Source organism: Tinamus guttatus, unplaced genomic scaffold, assembly GCF_059628265.1.
Source record: "Tinamus guttatus ecotype Peru unplaced genomic scaffold, ASM5962826v1 Tinamus_guttatus_pri_ptg000048l, whole genome shotgun sequence".
Classification (NCBI taxonomy): Eukaryota; Metazoa; Chordata; class Aves; order Tinamiformes; family Tinamidae; genus Tinamus; species Tinamus guttatus.
This window is the reverse complement of record NW_028288582.1, coordinates 12870840-12897891: the sequence shown is the minus strand read 5'-3', so window position 1 is coordinate 12897891 and position 27052 is coordinate 12870840. Positions and strand designations below refer to the sequence as shown.

The 27052-nt window shown below is 42.1% G+C and overlaps 1 protein-coding gene across 1 annotated transcript in view; it reads right to left on the bottom strand.

Moving 5' to 3' along the window:
- Positions 1 to 200: 200 nt before the first annotated feature.
- The window catches only part of FBLN5 (fibulin 5), a 45432-nt gene continuing 18580 nt past the window's right edge, over positions 201 to 27052 (bottom strand). Inside the window, exons 5-11 of the mRNA XM_010215727.2 lie at positions 14113 to 14235; positions 10510 to 10626; positions 9274 to 9393; positions 6337 to 6459; positions 5674 to 5800; positions 2631 to 2826; positions 201 to 766 (exon numbers count right to left, since the gene is read on the bottom strand). Coding sequence (XP_010214029.1) covers positions 605 to 766; positions 2631 to 2826; positions 5674 to 5800; positions 6337 to 6459; positions 9274 to 9393; positions 10510 to 10626; positions 14113 to 14235 — 968 coding nt within the window. The 3' untranslated portion in view covers positions 201 to 604. The remainder of the gene's footprint in view (positions 767 to 2630; positions 2827 to 5673; positions 5801 to 6336; positions 6460 to 9273; positions 9394 to 10509; positions 10627 to 14112; positions 14236 to 27052) is intronic.

The window sequence follows — 27052 nt, the reverse complement described above, 5'->3', positions numbered from 1 at the left end:
TTACATAATACAACATGTATTTTGAATGAATTTACAATGAATTTTAGCTATAAAATAGAAAGAAAAACAGATGAAATTAAGACAAATGCAAGGCGAACTAAGAAAAAGTGCCTGCCTGATAATTCCAGAGATACTTGGGAATATAAGTTAGCACTTCTGAGATCCCTTGTTTCAAGAGGTGGCTTTTTGTTTTGGTTGCGGCTTGTTTGTCTGTTTTCCTTCTAAAATGAAAAGAGCAAGATTGCAAAAGCCAGCTTTTTCCTCAGTTTCTTTGGTGCTTTTTGCTAAGCAGCCTCAGAGCTACAAAGGTTCACAGTCTTTCAAACATAGACTCATACTCTAGAAATGTTTACAATGGAGAAAAAAAAGAGTTCTTAAAATATATAACCACAGAGAGAATTGTATGGGATCTGCTGACAATACGTCTTCAGATGTCTGCATCCTGGTAGAGGCTGTGCACGAAGAGGCCTCCTTCCTCAGACTGGCTTAGGTCACTGGGTCTGTGGTAACGCTGATCTGGTTTCGAGCTGCTATATGTACTGACAGAGTTCTGCACAGGAGGAATTAGGTCTTTTCCAATGTTTCAAGGGCATAAACTCAAGGTTTAGAACGAGTACTGTGATACGTATATCCTCAGCCGGATGACGGAGCTTCCTCTGAAGTTGATGACGGTGTTAACAGTGATCATTTCCAAGTCCAGCTGAATTGTACGGGGCCCTTTCACAGGACGGGTCATCACCAAGGTAGCACTGATCGGTCCCGTTTGCTGTGCACAAAACAAAGAGCAAGCAGGTAAGACTTTCAAAAAGGACTCTTGAAAACTATGATCTCTGGTTCTAAAACAGCCAAAATTACATTGTTTTCTGTTGCACTGTTAGAAGCTACTGTATTTCACTGGAGAGAACTTCATCCCAGTGTTCAGCAATATTTCAGTGTTTTCTGTGGACTATCATCTTCTACAATTTCTTCTTTCTCCCTTTGGGAGCACTGCACATGAAAGAAACCGTTGTATATATAAATCTGGTTGTCTGAACAGCAGAAGATGAAAACACATATTTAGGATATGCACAAATAATAACCTATTTCTGATGAGGTATTATTTAGTTTGATGTGCCAAACACTATTACCTCAAAGTAGCAAACGCTAAGGAGCAGAGTCTTGAGCACAGATGTTCTTGTGTATTTTTCTTCTGTGAACGGATCCAGAGTTTGCCTTATATATCCAGAGTTTGCCTTATAACTTACATATGTTAACATTGCAAAACCTTACCCTCCAAAGAGATTTTTATATGTTACGTTAAGGTGACGGTAGGTCAGATTTTCAGAAGAGTTCAGGAGCTATAATCAAGCGAGTTCTCAGGCGCTTGAGAAGATCTGGCTTCTAGCAAGTCCAAGCTGAGCCTATAAATAAATGGCTAGACCAGTGAATTATGAGTATTTACATATCAGGAGCTGTGACGTTAAGCAGAAATGCAGAGTGGGACCCGTTTTACCACAAGTCTGGCACAAGTTTGAGGCGGCAGCGAGGCGGGCCAGGCTGACGGGCCCAGCTCGTGAGCGCCATCTCCTCTCTGTCAGGGGCCACCCTGCTGCTTCCCCAGGGCAGTTCCCCTTCCCCTCACGCTGCTCTCAACGCAATGACTAAGCTCCACCTGCTGGCTGCGGACTTGACACGGGAACACTGTGCAAAGAGCGGGCCGGGGGCATTTAGAATCACAGAGTCATGGTTGGAAAAGACCTTCGAGATCATCGAGTACAACTGCAACCCTTCAACACCATGCCTGCTAAGCCACGTCCCTAAGTGCCTCATCTACACGTTTCTTGGACACTGCCAGGGACGGTGACTCCCTAAGCACCACTTCCCTGGGCAGCCTGTTCCAATGCTTGACCACTCTTCCTGTGTAGAAATTCTTCCTAATGTCTAACCTGAACCTCCCCTGGGGCAACTTGAGCCCATTTCCTCCTGTCCTATCAGTCGTTATTCTGGAGAAGAGATCAACCTCTGTCTCACTACAGCCTCCTTTCAGGTAGTTGTAGGGAGTGATAAGGTCTCCCCTGAGCCTCCTCTTCTCCAGACTAAATAACCCCAGCTCCCTCAGCTGCTCCTCATAAGATCTGTGCTGTCTATGTAAAATGTGGATTCTCAGAGGACAAAAACACAATAAACAAGCGCAAACAATACAAAAAGTCAACTCTAAATATAGAGAGTTTTGCCCACTTTTTTGGGCTTCATTTAAAAAAAAAAATCCAATGCACAGTTAAAATAAAAATTTGAGGAAAGGTGACCCTTCAGGTAGCAAGTTCTGTTGGTCTAGTAAATAAAAAGGGTTTCATATAACAGTTTCACCTGAGCATGACAAACATGGTTTATTATTAAAAGGTGTAAGGGTGTAGATCTTGTCTTAAAGATGTAGCCCAAGCCCTTTGCAGCAAAGTGCATGTGCTGTGTGTAGGTTTTTTTCCTGAAAAAGCCAACAAAGCCTGAACATCAGCAGACTGCTCTGTATGCCTGCATATAAAGATGTCACTTTGAATGTTTAAATGGTATTCATTAAAGGCAGAGTTCTGTTATCAAAAAGAAATTCAGCTAACAAGAGGATATACCAGGTTCCCTGCACAGGCATCACTTACCCGCATGTAGAATTCCCTGCCCTCGTTCCCTGATTTGATCTGGAAGATGTAATAGGCTCCAGGGTAGCGAGTTGTTGCTTGCATCTGGAAGATGTCGGAAGGCACAGACCGCCCGGACACCATCTCCATGACTCGGTACAAGATGGTGAATGGCTGATCTCTGCAACCAGGGTTTTCAGCTGGGCACATGCAGCGACTAATAGAGAAGATTATCATTAGTGGTCAGAAAAAAGCTGTAATATCTAAATCTTAAATGCTAATAGGGTTGCAGAAATTAATAAAAGAATTTTATTTTCTATCAAAGTTAATGAAACTTGCAACGAAATTGATCATTTTTAATATTATCTGTGCCTACCTATATCCCCACCTTACAAGCTTTGCTAAAATATTTTGGCATCTGTAGTCTTCTTAGATCACTAAAAAATCTGCACTTGCCTTAAAGCAGCTCTGCAGTGCAAATTAGCCTCCCAGTGTACATTATTATTCTGATAGTATTTTAAACTCTAGTATCCTCAAAATTGTTCGTTATTGGATCATATTGCATTCTTTGTTTGACAATCCTTTATACATTACATGAAAACGTACGACAAACAGCCCTGGTCAGAGCAAAGTTCTAGCAAACTCTCTATTTTTTCTCTAGTAGATTAAAAGCAGAGGCCTTCTTTGTATTCATTAGCCCTTAATGTGATTCTCTTCCATTAACCTCTCCAGCTTCCCCTTATACCCACACAAGCTTTTAGTGCCTGCTACACCCAGTGGCAGGAGGTCCCACAGCCCCAGTGGGCCATAGGCAGCACAAACCCATTTCCTTCTCTCAAAATTGTCCCTTGCTGACCTCATCTGATGCCCCTACTCATCTATCAGAAGCAACAGCAAACTGTCAAAACTTGATCATCCTTCTTGTACAACTCGGAATTTCGTATTTGACCCCGTCATAGTTGACGGGTCCTAACTTATTTGCTCCTTATCTTAAAGACATGACCTCGTTTTGATCATCTTTGTGGCTCTTCAAGAACCTTCATCTGGCTATATTAAATTCTTTAGAGGAGGAGGTGGAGCTGTTCAGACATGAAGCAGACATGAAGATGTGACTATACCATGGCACAGTGCTCCAAGAGCACTCTGATGTATTTTCTGTTCCTTTCCTAGTAATGCCTAGCATTGCTATTGCTTTTCTGATCTCTGCTGAACCGAGTGTTTTAGGCAGAAATCAGTATTTGAGCATTATTATAATCAGAACTCCCTATAGCTCAAACCTTACTTCTGAGTTGTTATGATCAGATCAGAGTTTTTATTTCATATGTGAGATTGGGATTGTCTTTTCACTTTACCTTCATCTACACTGAATTCCATTTGCCATTTCTGCTGCAGTCACATAGATCTGTATGATCCTCCTGTGATTCTTTTCTGCTTGACTTTTTCTTTACTGTCCCCAGCTACTTTAGAAGATGCTGCCACTTTACCCTGTTTCCCAGTTTGCTTACAGATATGTTGGACACAGTAGGTCTAGCTCAGAGCCTTGCTGAACTCCACTGTGAAAGTTGGCAATTCAGTCCAATTTCTTCTCTTTCAACTTTTTCTTCATTTGGACCAGGGATTGATCTCTTACTTATAGCTGCTAAATTTCCTTAAAAGTCTTGTGGAAGGGATCTTGTTAAAAGCCTTTGGAGCCGCAAGCAGACTCTATCAACCCATGTCCCTAAACCACAGGCTGTCCCTAAACAGCATGCTTCAAAGAATTGCAATAAAGTTGTGAGACAGGATGTCCATTTATAAAAGTCATGTTAAGGAATTATAAGCAAAAGACATACTCTTTTGCAGTATTGTTCTACAACTTCCATTACTGACACCAATTTCAGATGGTTCCTCTAGTGAGTGCCCTATAAAAAGCTTCCTGGCATTGGAAAAACCCAATTCCTTCCACAGAGAACACAGATGCAGAGACTTCATTTGGCTTTTATACTGACCACTTCTAGACATATACTACAAATCAAACACAGTCACATCTAGACACAAGCCAAAGCCACCAAGCACAAAGCTTAGCAATCCAGAGCTTTGGTACAAGATGATCTATAAGGGCTCCACAGATGGTCTCTGAGAAATTCAGACACAGAGACTTAAGACATTTCAGCTTCTAGCTTAAGACTCCACCAGCTCTGAGCCAGAAGTGGCAGAGTGTGCCCACTCCTCAGCTGCCCGTGTCCAGAGGACAATGTGAACACACAAATAAAGTCCTGGAAGCTCTGGATTCTTCATCTCTTGGTTTTCCATAAAATCTGTTAGTTTCCCAAGCAATCTCAAGTAACTTGGTTGACTGCAAATACTATGGATAAAAATCAGTGGACTGCAATATATGGAGAACTGTCTGAGGTTTAAATAATTTGAGCCCCAGGAAGGAGCATACAAAAGGTAGAAGAAATATGCAAATTTCAGAAACATGGGATTTTTTTTTCCACTGCAAGAATCACTGGCCAAATAATTCCAAATTTAGACAGTCACAGTGCTAACAACCTCATTCAGACATGTCCATTTTCAAGACAGTGTAAATCAGCCTGTAGACTTTTCAGCATATTTAACCTCTAAGCAGTAGGCAACTATTCTCATTCTTCAATAACTAGCATCTAATGTTTATAAACTACTTCTTTGACATGACCTTGTTAATACTTACAGAAAGTATTCATATCAACAAACAAACTGTGTTTGAGCATATATTGAGTCAATTAGTAATGCTACTATATGTCTCATTATATTACAAAACTTGCTCTTTTCTGTACTCACTGTTAAGTGTTTTTGCAGTCTAAATTCCCACACATCTGAATATCATATCATATTATGTCATATCTTATCCCACCTGCTGACTTGGTAAGGAATTGCAATCCATTATTTTTATAAAGCTTGCTAATGGCAAATACAGCAACAGCGTGTCTCTATAGCTCTTTAGATACACCTCACATCTATGTTGCAAAAGTGCAGTTTGTTTGGCTCGGTCTAGATATTCTTCATACAGGTAGAATTTACTTTTGTGGCTGTGGGTGCTACTTACTTCTCATTAATCTGGATATAAGGATCCTCACATCTGACTGGATCTAAACATTTATATTCTCCTTGGATATTGAAACATGTTTGCTGTGGAGTGCAGGTGAAGTTTCTGGTTTCACATTCATTGATATCTAAAACACAAGAAACAAGAATGATGCTAATGTGGGGAAATCTGTGCAAGACATCACCCTTAAAAACATCTTTCATGTTAATGAACTGTCCCTAATCCCCTGCACCATGTGAAGTGGCATTCTGATAAATGGATCCTGTTTTAAGATCAGTCTTTACCACATTCATTTCTGCCTATGAGAGTGCTCCTAGGTGCTGAGTGCTGCAAAGTAAAATTTGCTGCTCAATCTCTCTGACCTCAGAGCATTTGCTAACTGAAGAGACACGTGCAAAGGAGAGGAGTGCATCTGAAGGTTTTACAGTGTAACTGCTTCTTAGTCAGTAATGTCTTTCTTACTCCAGTGCCCCAAGTGACCTCAGTGGATTTATTCATGTGATGACATTCTCAGCAGAATTGCATAACTGTCCCCTACAAGTATTTCATTATGCAATGCCAAGACCAAGCATCTCAGTCCTTGAAAGCCTCTTTCCAGGCACAGGACCTGTTTCCTAGTCCCCACTCCCAGCCCGGTTTTAATCAGAGCTGGAATGTTCTTACCTTGGCAACTTCTGCTATCGTCCAGCAGAATATAGCCCGAAGGACAGACACAGTAGTAAGAACCAGGCTCATTCATACATTCATGCTGGCAGAGGAACTCGGAGAAGCTGCATTCGTCCATGTCTGCAGTGGTAAAACAAAGCTTAGAGTCCTTGGCACCCCAGTCAATATAGCAGCCCCCCAGGCAGATCTGGACTGGGCACCTACTACCCTGGCTCCAGGTTGGCGCCCCCAGTTCCTCAGAGCTTTGTGGCAGCCTGGTGAAATACTATTGCGAGTTCTTTGTTAGACCCTTTCCTCCTCGGCAAACCAAGCCTGCTACTGGACATGGTGTATGGTACTAATATTCATTTTTCTTTTCAGAATACCTGTCACCAATTGACCATGTTTTCAGTTCTGTTTTACAGCAAAGGCAGAGCTACTCAAGCATCAAAGCTGCAACTGTAATTTGTAAGGAGAGATTTTGTTGGATTTTTTCTCTCTCTCTCTTTTTCTGAAGAAAAACCTTCTCTTTCCCAAAGACACATGCGTCCCAGCAGAACTCCTGCAGCCAACCCTGGCTGTTTTATGTTTCTTAGCCCTTAGTCAGTTATTTCCAATGCATTCCAGTAAGACTTCAAGCTCATCTCAGCTTGCGTTAGACCTATTGGAATGTCTAGTTATCTTCCAGATACCCAGGAAGCTAGGCAGCTTGGGAAAGCTCTGATTAAAAGCAGAAATCATGCCTTCTCCCCCCGCCCTTTTACTCATGACCTGACCAGCCATTGTATTCTGCAGAACCATGTTCAAGTGAGCAGACGAACCTCAGAGCTGCGCATGGAAGCGTGGCTAAGGGGAACGCACATGCAAAGGCGCTACTCCGAGGGAGGCTGCTGTTAATCATTTCCTTATTTCCCAGTTCAGGGGAAGAAAGAAACAAAGGCCGGAGTCCTCGCCAGGAACTCCCAGGTTCTTATTCCCAGCTCTGACACAGTGACTCTCCCAGGCAAATCACTTTTACTCTTCAGACTGAATTTCCCTTTCTTCTAAACTGGGCTCCGTCCATTTATCCACTTCTGGTGTTTTGTACAGATGTACTGGAAAGTATTTTAAGTACAAATATATTCAAGTGACTTTATGTCCACAACCACATTATCAGGAGAGAGATGAAAGGAACTCTACACCTACATAGTCCTGTTATTGTGACTTGCCTCAGTAAATTCTCTGAGGAAAAAAAACATATTATTGCCAAAACAAGGACCGAGGGCTGACCCCATAAAGGAGTTGAGATATCAAACTCCTTCTCTAGGTGACCCAGCACCACCAGACTCATAAAACCAATGCTCAGAAGGCACTTAACATCCTGAGTGCCCTAAATTTCATACCGAACAGATGCATCTTCACTATTCCTAGACCTTTCTGGGGTTTTAATGACTATCCCACCACAGGGCCCAAGATGGCGGGAACTGTAGAGCACATCTAATGTACATGGAAGAGCTTTGGAACTTGGGAAAACCCTGGGAGTACCAAGTTCTTTGCCTCTCTGTTTGAATTGGAGTGAGAATATGTCCCGTCTTTAAGATAAAAAAATTGCGAGGCCATGGATTGATCTAACAGATTAGAGAACCTGAGCTATGACCAGTGATTGCCCAGAAAGAAGCTCATCCAGCAAAATTTAACTCGCTCATGACAGGCATCTGCTTGTGCAGAAGCATTCAGATCTCTGTTCCAGCTTCGGCAGAACAGATTTGAATTTGATCCTCGGGTTCTTGCGCCTGGCGCTCTAAGTCCTTCACGACACAAACTGCCCTGTTAACATCAACACGACCTCCTCCCACACGTGACACAGCCACGGTGCTGCTCTTGCCTTCCTCCCAGAAAGGGCTCTCAGGGTGGGATGGAGGCAGGTCTCGGCGGGCTCTCGGGCAAAAGTGGGTTTCAAGCACTACCCTCTCGTCACCGTTTCTTACTGGTGATGCTTACGTTGCATTGCACTCAGCCTGCTTGCTTACGCCTCTGATGGTCTCAGAAGCATGTAAAAGACCGAGGAATCTAACTCAGAAGCAGAAAATCCCTTTGAAAACAGAAATCTTAAGTTAGGTGTTACAGCTCTGAATCTTTTAAGACCCTTGAGGGATTTAAGTCTTAATCCTTTTCCTTATAATAATGAGGTTTGCAGGCAAGAACAGCTTTGTAAGCACTAATCTATATGCATCCTGCATATCACATGTCTTATTTCTCAAAAACAGCATGTTACATCTGTTTACTGTAAATTAAAAAACAAATATTTTCCAGTGTGTTTTTTCTTCCAAGAAATACTGGCTGGGTTCTCTCATTTTATCAGGCTGTGGGAACATTAAGCACAGAAACAAGTTTAACTATTTGCCTTCGATTAAAAAAAAGCCATAAAATAAAAACAAAAACAAGAGAAGAAAAAGAATAGGGACATAAACACTGAGTTATCTGCTATGTGCTGAATGGATCAGCAACAGCCATGCTAAGAAACCACGTATTGTTTCTGAAAGGTAGCCAGAGTCAGACAGGGGAAACTGGGGAAGGTCTCAGGCAGAAGTGTTCAAGCATTAGAGCAAGAGGAATACACACATTCAACAGTATGCTCATGGCAATTTCTTCAATCATGGATGAGTTTTAGAAATATTCCTACTTTTCCTTGTTCCTAGTTCAATATTTGAAAGCTTTTTCTTATCCTTTACCATTATCTTAGAGCTTATTAATATTTAACTTATTTCTTTTAAATGATTTGCAGCTCTCTCTTACAAGCATGGTGCTTTTCTGGGATTTTGCTGTCTGTTTTAACTTGAAGGAAAATCAGATTATTTGGAGTTACCTGCTGCTAACCATAGGCCAGTGCAGAAGGCTTCTTTTAAAAGCATCTACAGAACAATACATTGGAAAAAGAAAACACAATTAAAGCACCAGAAAACTGAAGATAGTTACCACTGCAGTTAACTCCATCAGCTTCCAGTTCATAGCCAGGTTCACAGCGGCAGAGAAAAGAGCCGTAAGTATTGACGCAGTTTTGAGTGCAAGGGTTTTCACCCGTGCATTCATTCACATCTGTGGGAAAATAATACTCAGTGTATCAGTGACTTCTCCCAGAACTCTGTTTTCGATTCCTTTCTGTGAAGCATTTGAAAGAGATTAGCTGTACAGGCAGAATGGTTTGGTCTGAAAAAATTTAGCCAAGTCATTACTTATTGGAATTCAGGATGATGACTGGAAAAGGCATACTGGAAACACAAGATTGCCTGGAATCAAAGCATTTGGGAATGCCTGCAGCACGCTGGTGTTCAGGCTGACTCTTTGTTAATCAGTGAGGCTCAGCTCTGCTCTAACATGACTGTTGGCTCCTGATCTCGTTTCTAACGGATAAAGATGGTCACTCACAACTGAAGCACCATAAAGGAAACACACATACTCTGATTATAGTTAAAAAAAACACACAGAACATTTGGGTATTTATTACAAAGGCATCTGTGTTTATCAAGTTATTTCGAAGATAGATTTTTATTTTAATTTTTGACACAAAGACCTGGGACAAAATGTAGCAAGATATACCTGAGAAAAATAGTACAATATGGATGTTCTTAGCAAACCTAGGGCTATGACAGAACCACTATTTTCCTTTAGGACCTTAGCAGCTTCTGGAAAGTCCTCCCAGCATTATCACTTTACACAGGATAGTAGGCTATTTTCTGGAGTATGTGGGAAGCTGCTTAGCAGCACTGGAGAGCTGGGGAGAGGCTCTGGGAAGAGGTCATTTTCACTCAGGTAGCACGTCACAGCAAAAGTTGGTCTTGTGCTCAGGACACTAGTCTAGAGATTGGGAGACCTGAGTCTAATTTCCTGATCGATCTGTCTGAGATTTCCTGTCTCAGGAGAGTCTCATAGCTTCAAAATACTTCACAGTGCTGGTTCTTGGTAATTTTAGTGTTGTGTGACTACATTTTAGAGGGTTTGGGCCTCTGTGCATATTTCCACTAATACACTAGTCATACCACTCCTGTGCCCCTTCTAAGTGAAGACAAACACTTATGTTCACATGGGGGCCACAGACAAAAGTATAAGAACTTCGAATGCTACGTTAGGAAGGTCACTCATATTCTAAAATACAAGGCATATTTTAAAGGGTTGGGACCAAAACTTTCATTTGTGGTTGATTACAGACCATACCTTGGCATGATCTTCCGTCATCATTGAGGGTAAAGCCTGGGTTGCACGTACAGGAATAGGAACCAGGTACGTTAGCACACAGCTGCTGGCAGTAGCCATAGCGACATTCATCTATGTCTGCAATGGAAAAGAGGAAAAACAGAGTGGTCTGCATGTTCACCTGCAGCAACACACACACGCTGAATCAGCTATACCAGTAACAAAGAAATTAGCCAACCTATTAATCACAGATGTAGCAGTCAAACTTTCAGTTATAACACATCTCTACCCAAAAGAATTCAGCAGTGTATACTTATACAGATCTGACATATCAATGCTTATGAATCAACGGTCATGCACATAACATTCTGCTTAGTGCTATTTCATCAGAAAGCTCAGGGACCATCTCTCGTAGGGACCATGCACTCGTGGCTTGTGTCAGCATCATATTGGGGTTTTGTCAGAATCGGGAGAGAAACTCGTTTTCACCCCCACCTGTACCAAAGCTTACCTAGAAAAGCAAGACATATTTGTCTCTAAGCACCACTTCTTTTTTTTTGACAAGGTATTCTTTAATGACTTTTTCCCCAATAGGCACATTACCATTTCCATTTTATATGAATCTTTAACCAACAAACTACATGAGATAAAATGTGAAAAACAAATTTGCTGCCAAAATTAAATAACAGTCTTGGCTGAATTGCAGCATTAGAAATAGATATATTTGACTGTAATAAGCAAAATAAAATGCTGTAAAATAAACAGGGCTAATTTACTGAATGACAGTACCTTAAAAATCTTCCATAAACCCAATAAATCTGATAGTATGTGTTAGAAAACTCTTGTTCGTCGCCTAGGAACTGGAATGAAAGATCTGGTGCAGTTGTGTCTTCCAAAACTTTACAATTCCTTTCGTATCAACTGGCTTTTGATTTATGGAGGTTTCTTATGGCTGCCCACAAAGCTTTGCTTTTGCATCCTTCCAGTGATGCTTCTGAACACAAAGTTCAGAATTCTCCCGCTCAGATTCTCCTTACAGATGCAATCAGATCTCAGCAAATATTACCCCCAATTCAATATCCACCCCTGCAGATCTCATATGACAGCAGAAGAGAGAATGAGGGAATGACACCTGGCCTAAATTTCAATGATGCTGAGGATCTGCAGTTTCTGTCTAATTTGCTGGAAATTGTAAGTGCCCCTTACTCCCAAAATCAGCTCATACACTTTCCAACAGAAGGCTGAATTGTCTGAACTAGACCTTCTGTAACCTTCCCACTCATCCTAGCAGACATACTGTGTCTAACTCTTTTTCTGTTAAGCCTCTTTCACATCAGTTTAGTCTGAACTAGTTCTACTGGCATAAAGTTAAGTCAGTGCAATAGAAAACTAAGTTTATTATCTCCAGTGAGTCTGCCAGAGTGAGTAAAACCCAAAGGCATAGGCTTGGATGAAGCAACTTCCATCGTAAGGTCCAACACATGCAAAAATCAGAATGGCAGTATTCTCCCTTGGATACACAGGCATAGTTACCTACACAAATCCCAGCAGTTCATTATTTATTAGCTAAATTGGCAGCTTCCTGTTTTGGTGTTAAATATTAAGATTGCTTTGAGAAACCAAATTTTCAAATGATCTGAACATTTACAAGATGTGGTAATACCATAAAAACAACAATGCTGTGAAACTGTTGTATAAGTAGCTACATCCGGTAATTCAAGTCTATGTTGTTGGCCTTAATGGGGAAATTTTGCCATAGAAAAGCTCAGAAAGTCATTCTGAAAATATCAAAAATCCTGGAAATATTCTCTCTATATAAAATGCACAAGGACACTGTGCATTACCCTTACTAGCTTTCCTTTTCCACTTCAGTCTAAATAGCAAGATAACCCAAAGGCCAGGGTCAGCTATGGTATGTACACACAAGGGATAGGTTTGGCCCAAATCCTGCAAAAAGTAACACTGGTTTTAAGCAAATTAATGCTCAATTCATTGGCATAATACATTAATTTTAATAAATGCTTCTCGTTTTGCAAGATTATATTTCAAGTGTGCTATGTTTTGAGGATAAGGACTTTAGTCTTCCAAGGCTGCTTCCTGTGAGTGATTCATGTAGGCACCGCTGTGGCAGCTCCTCTTGGGCAAACATCAGTGGAATCCGTAGAACAGGGTTGTACAAAAGTGCAGCTTTCCCTAACTGCGATACTACCAGCGCAACAAGAGAGCCTGACTCCGAAAACCCAGTCCAGCCCTTTGATTACATTGAATGGTCTTTCACTGCCTAATGCCAGCAAAAATCACCTCTCCAGGCCAGTGGAAAAGCATGGAAAACTGAGACTGTTTTCGACACTCAGAGAAAAATGTAGTGACTCTAAACGCTATTTGCTTTTACCTCTCTGCATTGCCTTGTAATACTTTACCCCATAATTACTTAAATCAGGCACTGGGATGTTACGGCCTTTTTAAAATAGCATAAGCAGATACTCAGTTCTAAGTGAAGCCACCACATCAGCTCCCTGTTATATACATCAAACAGCAAAGTGCTTTAAATCCATATCCAAATCCTGAATGCTGCACTCTGTCCCTACATTTGGCCTGTTATCGGGGAGAACTAAGTTGGCAACACTACCGAGCAGACCCCCCTGCCACAGAGGCCGCCTGCCACGTCCGCGTCCCCTCTGTGGTGCCGCGCTGAGCGGTGCAGCGGCTCTCGCTAACCTGGTGCACTCAACGCAGCGGAGGGGACGGGGCCGCTCTGGAGTGCGGCCCGTGCTGAGCGGGGAGAGACTGAGGAGCAAACTTGAGAAAAGCTGCCCGGACAGCTCGCCCGGAGCGCTGTCCTTCCCTGTCCCGTGGGCCCGGTAAGCGAGGGAATGGCCTGGCATGTTTTCCTGTGCTGTTTGTGGAGGGATGTTTTTTTAAACAGGGCTGAGCTAAGGGGTTGACAGGACATTGCTGCAAGGAAAGTAACAAAACTGAGACAAGATTGCTTGGAAGCTACAGAGCTGCATCCACTTCAGAATTGCTTTTTTTTTCTTTTCTTGTCCCCAAGCAAAAGGGTTGGGTGAATCCAGGGATTTACTGGTCTGTTTCTTGGTATCGAATACTGATTTCTTTCGGGCAGGACTCTAACTATGTGCAAAGGATATTTCAGTTTGGGAACAGATCGGACTTTTTGTACATTTACTTGTGATTCATCTGAATTGAAAAGGGATCCTTTCAGACTGGGAATATGGAAATCCCATGTGAGACATGGATGCTCGTCATATGGCATTCACATCTGCATTTCTGTTCCACGAGGGAGCCTGAGTGCCAAGTACTGCTGGCACTTAACAACATAAGGCAGACATTAGTTTCCACGTAGCATAGGGTTGACTGTGCACACGACAAAGATGCTCAGTAAAAACAGTTCAGCTAGTCACAGGCACACATGCACAAATCCCATATTGCAAGAAGTTTCCTATTTTTGCAGATAAACTGTGAAAATACAGAGCTGGGTAAACTCTTGTAACAACAACCCATCCTTGGTAATGATAAAAGCGATGGGGATGGCAGAAGAGATTTTTTTTCACTAGCATAACCAACTGCCAAAGGGCTTTTAGAGTGCATTTCTGAAGAACATACCTAAACACTGGCCTTCTAAGAGCCAGTAGCCTTCCGTGCAGGAGCAGGTATATCCCCCTTCAGTATTTATGCAGATCTGGGTGGGGTTACATTGGTGGGAGTCTGAAGCACATTCATCAATATCTGAAACACAAAAATATATCAAAAAATCAGAAACGACAACAAGAAGAGACTGTGCATGATGAGAGATACACAAACAACTGTAATGAAGCTCCAACATATGTAAAATATTACTTGACATCCCCACCGAAATAGAAAATTTCACTGTTGTTTTTACTGACAGAAAGTTCAACCAAAATGAACCTTCACCTGAGAAAAAAAAAAATGTATACTTCACTAGAAACAATTTCCTGAAAATAAAACTCTTCTCCATTTTTTTTCCACCCTTATTGGTTTTTATGTCTTTGGCATGTTATTACAACCCCTTAGGATGCTTTTGTTGTGGACTTTTCTTCTTTTTTTCTTTCTGTCTTTTTTTTTTTTTTTTTCGCAAAGGAGGTGAATAACATTCCTACATTTATATAAGCCAGGACACTGGAACCTGACTGATTAAAATGCCTTTTAGAGTCATAAGTTCAGCTTGAATCCCTCCTTGCTCAATCTCTTCCCTGATGTTTCTGGCGGCGTATTTGCCTCTACATGTCAGATATGGAAATAGCAAAAGATAAATTGTTTCATTTTTTCAGCCAACTTAGATTTCTGTGTTTTATTTATTGATACCTAAACTATTTTTTATTTCAGCATACTGTGCACTGGCCTTTGCTGAAGTACTATGTCATCTGAGTAAGGCTACTCCCTTGATCCTTCCCTGACTCTTATTAATCCAAACTTTGTTGGATTGTGTTTTAAAGCATCTCACAAACACAGTGGGTTGAAATATGTGGAATGATGTCTCAGTATCTGCCTGCAAGGCACCTAGCACAGCCTGTGAACTGTAAAATCCTAGAAGTCCTGGAATGACTGATCCAGTCAGATCCATCCCAGCGGCCTGCAATATATTAATACATAAATACACACATTCACACACATATAAAAATGTACTATATATACAGAGAGAGTCTAGACTTGTTGTCTTGCCAACATCTTGTATCAGAGCAATTTATGGTGGTACGATAACAAGAGTGGCACAATGAGAGGTAATTAGTTCTGCAGGAAATCTGTTCCCAAGGATTTATTGGCTAGGGGAAAGGTTGGCAAAATAATGGGGAAAGTTGGGAAAGGGGTAAGATAACAAGTCTAGACTATATAGATTGCATAGATATGTTGGTCATTTCCTCATGCTTTTCATTTGTTGCTTCTGAGACTGGGTTAAAAAATATGGATCCTCCCTTCATACAGCAGCGTATCACACAAAATCGCTACTATTGGAACACAGCTATTACCTAACCATAAATTTCACAAGAATGATATTAATGTTTTCTAAATGAAAAAGCTTTCCATTTGTTCTGTTTGTTGTTTTAAGAGTGGGATCTACCAACACTGCTCTTTCCAGCCCACCCTGAGCTTGCAGAAGAAAATACCCACTTTCCATGCTCACTGCTTCCACTTTGATTAATACATCGATGAGGCCCAGTGGGCTCCAAAATGAGGCTCAGGCTCTTACCATCACATGTGGTAGCAATGCTCTTTTAAGTCTACAGAGCCTCCAACCTTCTGTGGTGCATCTTTCTTGCAGGGGTAGAACATGCACCCTTCATGGAAAGCAATACATGGCTGTGGGATCAGTTTTGCTCCTGAGTCATCTTTGTAGCAGTAGGATGAGAAGTAATAAAATCACTAAGGAAAAGACATAGGTGCTCTTTTCTTTGCTCTCTACCAGGCAGACTTATTTGCTTACACTCACTCTTCATCCTTTTGCAGTGATAGTGCAGCCAGATTTCCTTTCGGAAGGAAAACTTTACAACTGAGGCTGTCTTTGGAGTTTCTGCTGCCACAGGAAAGCCTGATCAGCCTGCAGCTATCCACACAGCACACTCCAGCTCCCCTCCTTTTACACAGGATAACACCTCACTAGCTTGATTAAGGAAGCTTTATGCAATGGAGAGGTATAAACAGCATTACTGGTAATACATCTTTTTGTCCTGGGCCTGGATTCATACACCCACTGTATACACAACAGTGTATATATGGTCTCTGAATTAATCAATTAAATCTTTTAGCAAGCAGCCTTCTCAGTTCAAATAAACCATATAATTCCAGCCTGCCTTCTGCTCATGAAATGAAAAGTGATGTCTATACCCTGGAAAAAAAAGGTCTGTGCAACAATTTGTACCATTAGATATTTTTCTGAGGAAAATCAATGCTAGGAGATAGAAGGTGCCCTGCCTAATCCATTTACAGCAAGAAGTAATATGGTTGTTAAAGTCAAAATTAGGTATTTAACAGAGGGAAAAATATTTCAACAGGGGCAAAAACTAGCCATGAAACTCAGACAGATTGCTTATAATGAATTCCCTGGAATTAAGTACCAGACAGGAACTACATTAAAACTCTCTCAGGACACTTTTGCTTGCATAGAAAATTACAAGTGGAAGCAGCAAGTGACAGCAGGTCAATAACATAAAAATCACTTCTTATTCTGATGGCATGGTTTTTATGTCTGTCTCAAACACAAATTCTATGATTCTATGTGCACATGCTAGAGAAATATTACTTCAAAGTTCACCCTAGTGATGGGTGATATACAATGCCAGAGTAAAAGTGGGAGGGATCCTAAATGCAAATGATACTAAACAGTATAAACATTGTCAATAATTTTGTAGTTTCAAAGAAGAACACATAAGTTCATGAAATAAAAATCCTTTGAGGATTATTTGATACAAGGATGGCATCTATGGCTAAGAAGTCCCTGAGATGCAATTCTCTGGACCTTGGAAGCATGCAACTTGTAGTGCAGTTTCACCATGGAAAGAAATCCCACAATGATTTGTCTGAGTCCCAGAGTAAGATCTAGTCAGCTGGAAAGCAGAAGAGAGAAAGAAATCCTAAAAAAAAAAAAAAAAAAAAAAAAAAAAAAAAGATACCAGTACTAAGGGCTTAATAGATTGTGGTATTTGGTGATTTTAGCATCAATGCTGTGAAAGAAGCATATGATGTCATTTATTACTATTCTATAAGAATGATTTAATAATATTGAATATGCTTTTGGTGGGTTTCATCTTCAAGATCCGTAGTAAACATAACCAGCTTCCTAAGAGCCAGTCTAGGCTTTGGTAGTACCTAACTTTATTGGGTACTTCCTGTGTGATTTTGGCTGGGTGAAGAATTGCCATGAGATGGACTAAGAGGCAAACAGAAGTTTCATCCGTTTGCAGTGAAAACAGGCTGGTACCTGCTGTGCACACTTGCACAGCAGCAGCAACCACAGAGCAAGTGATGCGCTGAGAACTTAACCCATGGAAACTCATCCTGGATCTTCATCGTCCAGCGCTCCACTTCCTCTCTGAATGACATTGATAAGAAAATGTCTTTCAAAGTCCAGCCTCCTTTGCTGATCTGTACCTAGGATTGCTCAGGGAAAGGCCTCTTCCCTCGTTTACAGGGTGAGCCCACATTTGGGCGATCTTTATTTAAAGCTCCTCAGTTCTAGGGGAGCTTTAAAGCTCCCCCCTTTAAAGCTTTAAAAAGCTTTAAAGTCCCAGAGCTACTGGGACTGTAGCTCTGAAATTACTTACAAAAACAAGATGATTTTAAAGACTGTCCTAATACCTAACATTTTGTTTAAATCCAGATTTTCCCAAGCAACAAGTGACTTTGTTTAACTTCTTAAAGGTTTCTGATTTTGAGAGCAGCTGTTCAGGACTTAAAAGCACTTTAGGGAACCAAAGCTAGGCAGGGTGGATCCCTCTCAAAAGTTTTCTTGCCTGGGAGTGCCTTGCCAAAAGTAGCCTGGATGTCTCAGCTCTTGATTTTGCTGCCATGTACCATCAAGTTATCAGCCATCTACACTTTCTCATCTATCACTATATTTTTTTGTGTTCATATTACTGCTCCCACAGGTAGTTCCAAGGGCAGAATTTCAGGCACGAGTCCAGACTGAAATTAAGTTTGACCAGAAATGGAAACTATTCACTTTGTTACTTCCCAAGCGAATATAGAGAGCAACCACTCATCCAGAACACCGTTCTCCTCCTCCTGAGAAATACTAACTAGAATGAACTAGAAGCATGCAGCTGAAAGTCAAAAGAGTTTTAAAGATCTAAGGAGGTCCAAACTTTGGTTTACTGACTGAATGGGAGATCAAACTGGAGTGTTCTCCAGAGTGAGCCTGTCAGAAGCCCTTTCTGCAAGGGCCTGAAAATGCCCAAACTGACTGCACCCCTCCCTCTCAGCTGAGACCGTCTGCCCTAAAAAAGTTACGGCTGTGATGATTTGGTCATAATCTGAGTCTAGCAACCTTAGGGTGTGATGTGCTATTTATTTGACTTCTTGACAGAGGTGAGGTGGCTGAGGCAATGGGCTTTCCTTCGGGGATTGGAAGGGTGGAGAGAGTGGATTTTATACTTCTGGCTGGCTGATTGTCTTCTGCAAGATGTGATGTGCTGATGCTTGTTTTTATTGGTACAGAGTGTATTTTTAATGGATGGCAGGATGCCTGGTGCCTGGATAGATATCATTTACACTATCAAAATAAATGAACTAATGGTGTTTAGCATGCAAATTAACTGGCTTCATGTTTTATTATTTGTAAGGGCAAGCAGTCATGTTCACAGATTCTTTAGAATTTAGCCATGTCATACAACAATGAATGAATTTTTCAATTCATTGTCTATAATTCAAAAAATACTAAATAATTTAAAATCCATGCATACAAAAAAGGGGGCAGCAATAGAGTGAGAAAGAAAACCTAGATGTCAAATTGGAGGACATATCACTTCTCAACAGGGAGGCTAATTCGCATCAGAACACATGGTAATCTCTTATACTGACCCTTGGCCACAAGGAATGCACAACTGATGCCCACACTCATTTGTATTAATAATATTGCAAGAAAACACAGCATAGAAAGAAAAACAACACATTAATCCATTGAATTAAGACCAGACACCGTCAATACTGGCCATACCAACAAGAATGAAACTAGGAAATCTGACATTCCAAGACAGAATTTTAAATATGGAATCGTTCTGTGTGTGTACAAGATCCCTATCTACTGCTTTCTACATCTGGGATAAGCCACAGAAGATCAGAGCTAGTAGAATTGAGATGCAAAATAGGAACAGCACTCTTATTCAAAAGCTATTCAAGTGCATTTCAAGGCAGACAAATGCAAGGTTCTATATCAAGAGCAAAATACAGTTGGTAATGAAAATAATTAAGGTCATTGAAGAGAATCATCTGAACATGAACTTTTCCTGACATAGCATTATGGAAAGGACAGATGTGAACATAAGAATGCTGAGTAGAAGGAGGAAATTGGTTTTACCACTGTATATTACATTTGTAAAATAATTACTGAAATACATTTCTGGTGTCAACACTTAGAGCAGACATATTGCAGACAGAAGAGTAAATCTCCAAAGAAAAATTCCCAGTGAAGAAAATTTGTATCATAGCAAGGCACTGCTATGAAATGACAAATGCAAAATATAAATAAAGCAAATAATTTATCAGTATTACTGAAAAACAATCTGAAAAAGAGTAAAGTATATGGTAGATTCTCCATTACAGTATCTCTTCTTGAAGTATACTGTAGCAAAAATGGGTTTACCAGTTGCTGGATAAGGTTCTATGGTCCACGCTAGGAAGAAAGTCAGACTACATGGTCAAAGTGCTGCCTTACAGTGCCCGTTAAATAATTACAAAAAAGAGAACTAAGAAAAGTGAGAGATTGTTTGGAAATCTGGGTGGGTTGAAGAGGCAGAAAGCCCGCAGAGAGAGGGCAGGGAGCAGAGGTGCTGAGGACGTAAGACTCACCAAAAAGAGTTTCAGAAACTGTAAGCAAAGAAACTATTTGACTTTATGTTTAGAAAAAGTGGACGTTGCTCATACACAGTATTGCATCAAAGACTACAAGCAGGAACCAAGGTCCTAAAGGTTGGTTCATCAGTCTAGAGACAACAATATCAGTGCTCTTCAACAAAACACTTTCTTGACGAAAGGCTACTTCTTTTAAAAGTTGTTGTTAATTATTAATTTCATTTTTGTATTTATAAGCATATGTTTATATACCACGTGACAGAAACAGCACACATGGGAAGCCTTCCCAAGGAGCTCGATTCCAAAGCGATGATTCACACCTGCCACTACAGGAGCAGGGAAACCACTGCCTTGTTAAATCCAACCACGTGTTGAAGGAACTGGGATTTGGGGCTACACTCGCCCCTCCACAAGGTGCTGTGACTCTTCCACTCCCTCTGCCACAGTTCCTGCCTCTGCTATAACAGCCTATAACAGCCGTAGCAGAGAGCAGTTACGGACAGACACAGACTCACCACCTTGCAGCTAGAACCACATTCTTGGCCACTTTGGCCATCAGAAGAGAAACTTTGCTTGGACTCTGTATTGAAGAGGGAAGCCAATGTGGACAGCAGATTTCCAAGGCGATATGTTTTTGGCAATGCGCGCTGTTTCACAGATGGATTGTTACATTTTGTTCTATTTGGAACATATTTAGCATGCATGACTTCCTCTCTTAAGTAATGAATTCTGATAATCATGCCACAGATTTCTGTTGGTCATAGTAGCTCAGACAGAGTTCCGCTCTTTTGACCAACGATTGACAGAAGTGCACATGCTTTTACCATCATAGTTATTTAAGAGCCAATAGCACCCTGAGACTCAATTTACTGGTGCTGAAGATTAATCTGACAAGTGGGAGAGCCTACAGCCTACAGAGCGGTTATTGGATTTTCCAAGGAGACTTTTGTTCTCCTTTCTGATAAGAGGCATTTTCTTTTGGGTCTCTGCTTCTCCTGTGTCTATATTTTAGCCCCAGTGTGGTACCAAGAGAACGCCAGGAACTCGCACTCACATGTTCTCGACATCCAACGCTCCTGCTGCAAGCTCATTCCAGAACCTCTGGCTGCCCAAACACTAAAGCTCATTCAGTCATTTATAACCCTCAGGGCTCCATTTTAGAATAATACAAAGATTGGATATCTGTTTTTTTATGGGAATAATTACAAGTCAGGACTAAACATCCGAACTCAGTAACGAGGGTATCAGCTCCAAGATTACTTGGAACACAGCATTTTCCCCAAACTTCTCCCCCATTCCTTATTTGGACATTAAGAAATAATTTCCTCAGTAGTAGATTTTTACTCAGTGAAATCACATGTTTTCTCAGAAGCTTTTTTTCTCAAGATAATTACTTCTGATAAGAAAAGGGGAGAAATAACAATGCCACATTCCTGCAGTGCAGACTGTAGCCAAATTCAAACTGCTGCTGTGTGGGGTCAATACTTTTTCCAAGGACAACTGTCCCAGCTGAGTTTGGACACTATCCAAGACCAACTCCCTAAACACCTGTTTAAATGCATTTTTCAGTGTCTGAGGACTGGCCCTTGATTGCCAAATTGGTTCTCTATCTGCATCCCATATGCATTATGTTAATGGTTGATTGCTAAACAAGGACTAAAGTGCTTTTTCACGTAGACGGTCAGCCTGGAAGTGGATGCGAAACAGCGCGAGCCATGAATCTGAAATGCTGCTCCTTCTGCCTGCTATGAAAATTGCTCAATACGTGTCACAGGTTCTCGATCCCCTGCCAGCTATCAGAGCATTTCCTTAGCAGCACACTTTTAACATTACTCAAAGATGATAAACAACAACTTAACTGTGAAAGGACTTTGCTTTCTGAACTCAGGTCTAGTTCTGCTTTTGTGACTGAAATATACAGGACAGTGACGTAGATAAGAATTTTCCATTAATATACAGGATAAAAGTTGTAGCAGCCTCTTCCCCTTATGCTCAGAACACGTCCGTCTCTGGGGTACATGTGCTCTGCATCCTCTTGCCTGATGAGAGGTCTTCCTTCCCACCAGCTCCTAGAGTTCTCTCCTGGTACAAGAGCATACCTGGTTGCTTGGATTATTCCCAGGGCCTTTTGAGTGCCTTTGCACAAATACCCGCTCCGCATGTTAATTCTGAGATGGGAAGTGAGACAAACTACTGATTTCAAATCCTCGCTTCCAAATAAGGGCCTTGTTTAAATGTGGAAACTACACACCACGTTAGTATACATAGTTGTACTAACTGGATTCTTAATTGTCTGATCCAGGCTTGGCACAATTTATAAAATCCACGGTCAGTGCATAGGGTTTGGCAATCCTTGTTATTTCCTTGCTGCATATACGCTACTCCAAGTCACTGTGCCACGGCAGAAGACGAGTGACCTGCAGGAATGGCGCGAAGACGTGACAGCAGCCTACTGACTATACTGAACCTGCTAAAGCGGGGGATGCCAAGCAGCTGCTGCTTACATCACTGCGGTTTCATCTTCACCAGCAGCAACCGTACTTTTCAGCTGAACAAACAATGCTAATGGTGCATTAGCCGTTTCTCAAAATGAGCCCTTTCATGCGATCGCAAGCTACACTGGGATCTCTTGGTGTGGTAGCGAGAGGAGCCAGCGAGCACTTACTGAGACTACTCCCAGCTGCTAGGAGGTTATGTAAGTGACAGTATTGCAATAGAAAAGAAAAAAGAACCCAGTTAGAGCCCGGAAACGCACAGACGACTAAGATATTAGAACATACTTCTAGCAAAACATCCTTAGAGTTCTTCCCTTGTTGCGTGACATGAAATAGTTTCATGCAAGTGCCAAACTATGCACCTCTAGAAAGGCTTAAAACACTTCAGAGAAGAATAAAACTACTAATACTGCGGAAGTTAACTTTTCTAAGGCTGAGTTTTAAAAGACCTCATAAAAATAATACAATATATTAAAGATATAAGAATTTAGAGCACTATTTACAAGGTCCTAAACATTTCTGTGAAATACTATTGGCTTTTCCTCTATTGAATTCTATCAAAGACTTTTCTGTTAGGGAACAGAGTATGAGAGAACTAAGAGAGGAGAACTGCTATTCCTGCTTTCATTCCCCAGGGAGCTTTGAGAAATCACTAGCACAAATAGTCCAGCCAGCTGGTTTAGCCAATTGGTGGTCAGTTTACATTTCCTCTAATAAGTGAACTTCTTGACCGTACATTTTAACTGAGTCATTAAGAGCTCCTTTTCCAAGTGTTTTGGCAGGCTAACACAGTCTGTGATTGTGAATAGACCACAATAACTAGTAAAAAGGAGAGCAGCCCTACTTCTAATGCAGCAGGAGAAACTGGAGAATCACAGAATAACTGGGGTTGGAAGGGGCCTCTGGAGATCAGCTGGTCCAACACCCCCATTTATCCAAATGGATCCAGAAACTAAAGCCACAATGGAACAAAGGGATAGAAATACCACCTGCAGGGTATAACAGGACATTTCATTGGAAGGTTGGCTTCTTTCAGTAAAATTCAGCCACTTCTGATCTGAGACATGACAAAATCTTCAGCCTTTTGCTCAAGAATATTGTACAGACAACTGTGGAAATGACATGTTGGAGCCTTGAAAATACAAGATAAATTCTAGGTATGCAAAATGTACATACTCATAATGAGAATTTAATCTGGTTGCTGAAGGTACTCTCATAGGTTACCTTAAAATCTTTAATATATATGAAAAAAAAAGAGGATTTGTGCATATGTATATACACACACACACAAACAAGAGATTTGCATTGCAGGAAACGCGAATAGTGGCATGTCAGTCATCACTAACTGATCTTACACACCATTTCTGCTATCATCAGAAACATCGCATTCAAAAACTGACTACATCCAAGGCTGCTTGGCTTAGTAATACAAGGAAGCTCCAGGTGGAGGGGCCATGGCTGTAGTTTACCTCACAAATAGGAAAGCCAAGATTTCCTGCAGTGGAAACTGCAATGTTTCATCTTCTTTCAGGAACATAAGGCATCTCTCCTGAACCCAGCTGATAAAAACATGGAAAATAAGGCGGGCACATGTAGGGTGCTTGAAGAATGTGTGTCTGGACAGTATCCTAGAATCATAGAATCAGAGAATGCTTAAGGTTGGAAGGGACCTCTAGAGGTCATCTAGTCCAACCCCCCTGCACATGCAGGGACACCTAGAGCACGTGGCACAGGACTGCGTCCAAGTGGGTTTTGAAGATCTCCAGAGAAGGAGACTCCACAACCTCTCTGGGCAGCCTGTTCCAGTGCTCTGTCACCCTCACTGCCAAGATATTTTTCCTTAAGTTCCTTTTGATGCTTCAGTTTCTGGCCGTTTCCTCTAGTTCTGTCAGTGGCCACCACTGAAAAGAGACCAGCACCATCCTCCTCACTGCCTCCCTTGAGGTACTTCTAGACACTGATCAGATCCCCTCTCAGCCTTCTCTTCTCCAGGCTGAACAGGCCCAGCTCCCTCAGCCTCTCCTCATAGGGCAGATGTTCCAGGCCCCTGATCATCCTTGTGGCCCTGCGCTGGACTCTCTCCAGCAGCTCCACATCCCTCTTGTACTGTGGGGCCCAGAACTGGACTCCAGGTGCAGCCTCACCAGGGCTGAGTAGAGGGGCAGGATCACCTCCCTCGACCTGCTGGAGACGCTCTTCTTAATGCACCCCAGGATCCCATTGGCCTTCTTGGCCACGAGGGCACACTGCTGCCTCATGGTCAACTTCTCGTCCACCATGACACCCAGGTCCCTCTCTGCAGAGCTGCTCTCCAGAAGGTCAGTCCCCAGCCTGTACTGGTGTCTGGGGTTATTCCTCCCCAGGTGCAGGATCTTTCACTTGGCCTTGTTGAATTTCATGAGGTTTTTCACCGCCCAGTTGTCCAGTCTGTCCAGGTCCCTCTGGATGGCAGCGCAGCCCTCTAGGGTATCAGCTACTCCTCCCAGTTTGGTATCATCAGCAGATTTGCTGAGGGAGCACTCTGTGCCTTCATCCAGGTCATTGATGAATAAATTGAACAGGACTGGACCAAGGACTGACCCCTGGGGGACCCCACTAGCCACAGGCCTCCAACTAGATTCTGCAACGCTGATCACCACCCTCTGAGCTCTGCCATCCAGCCAGTTCCTAATCCACCTCACTGTCCACTCATCTATCCCACACTTCCGGAGCTTGCCCAGGAGGATGTTGTGAGGGACGGTGTCAAAAGCCTTGGTGAAGTCGAGATAGACGACATCCACTGCTCTCACCTCATCTATCCACCTGGTCATTCCATCATAGAAGGCTATCAGGTTAGTCAAGCAAGATTTTCCCTTGGTGAATCCATGCTGACTACACTTGAGTACCTTCTAGTCCTGCATGTGCCTGGAGACAATGGCCAGGATGAGTCGTTCCACCACATTTCCAGGGACGGAGGTGAGGCTCACTGGCCTGTAGTTGCCTGGGTCCTCCTTCTTGCCTTTTTTGAAGACTGGCGTGACATTGGCCTTCTTGCAGTCCTCCGGCACCTCCCCTGTTCTGCAGGATCTTTCAAAGATGATGGAGAGCGGCTTAGCTATGACATCCACCAGCTCACACAGCACTCTGGGGTGCATCCCATCAGGGCCCATGGATTTGTGGGTATTGAGTTCCCTTAGGTGCTCTCTGATCCAATCTTCCTCTACCTAGGGCAAGTCTTCCTCTCTCCAGGCTTCTTCTCTTGCCCCTAGGGGCTGGGACTCTAAAGGGCTGCCCTTGGTAAACACCAAAGCAAAGAAGGCATTCAGCAACTCTGCTTTTTCTGTGTTTTTTTGTAACCAGAGTACCCACCCCGTTCACCAGTGGACCCATGTTTTCCCTGATCTTCCTTTTGCTGTTAATATATTTGAAGAAGTTTTTCTTGTTATTTTTAGGAGTGGCTTCTCTTTGCTTTAGAGCCTCTGCAGTGCTGGCTGGTTTTATACAACCCAGTTGTCACATCTCCTCTCTGCCCAGACTCAGCCGCTAGCTCTGCGGGCGGTGGGAATTACCAGCCGTGCCCTCCTCCTCCTCGCACAGGGAGCGCTTCACACCCCTGCGCGGGGCAGCAGGCCCTTGCCAGCCCTGCGAGGAGCTGTCTCCATCATCTGTGTGTTATGGTTGGCCTAAAGGGAGTTGGGGGGCTTAATGGGGAGAAAATAATTTTGCATACTTCATTTGAGTTTCAGATCCGTTCCTGTGTCGGCATGCTCTACCATAATCTCAAAAGCATCATAAACTCAAGGGAATTCTTGTATAAATGTTAGGGCCTTCTGGGCTCTTCTGTAAGCAAAGAACGGGCAGAGGACAAAAGCCAATGGAGAGGAAAAATCCTTGAGAATTATCCTTTGCAAATACTGGTTTCCAGGCCCAGACAGCTGTGTCCTCATTACTGTTAATAGCAAAGAGCTATGTGCGTTGGGCAACATTCCTCTCTGAGTGTATACATAGCAAGCCATCTATTTATTTACTTTTGTGGTGGTAATCATTGGAAAATGCCTATAATCCCTGCTCAAGTAACTGGCTTTAACTGAGATTTGGCATGCGCCGGTTTAGAGTGATTGAGCCACATTTGCTTGGAATTCTTTCTTGCAATGTGCCAAATATTGCTGCTGGCCAACTGGGTTCCAAACCTTCTGGATAAATGAAAACTGTGTGGATGGGAGATTTAGCTTGTTCCAATTCGTGTGTGATGTGGATGTCTACTGGCAATTCTCCTGCCTTCTTTTCTTACTCTCAGTCCATGACTCCCTGGAAGAAGAGATCTTTCATCTCAAATGTTTTTTTCACCCATCTCTCCCCCCACCTTTGTTTTTAAATCCACTCAATTATCTTTAATACATAAATTCAGACAAACTTGCAAGCCCTCAAAGCACATGTGCCTGGGCTCTAGAGGCAAAGAGTTATGAATCATTTAGTCCTAGGAACTGCCAGTTCTGAGCATGACCATGGGCAGGTTCTGAACAGCCGTGAACCTCCCAGGCAGGCCA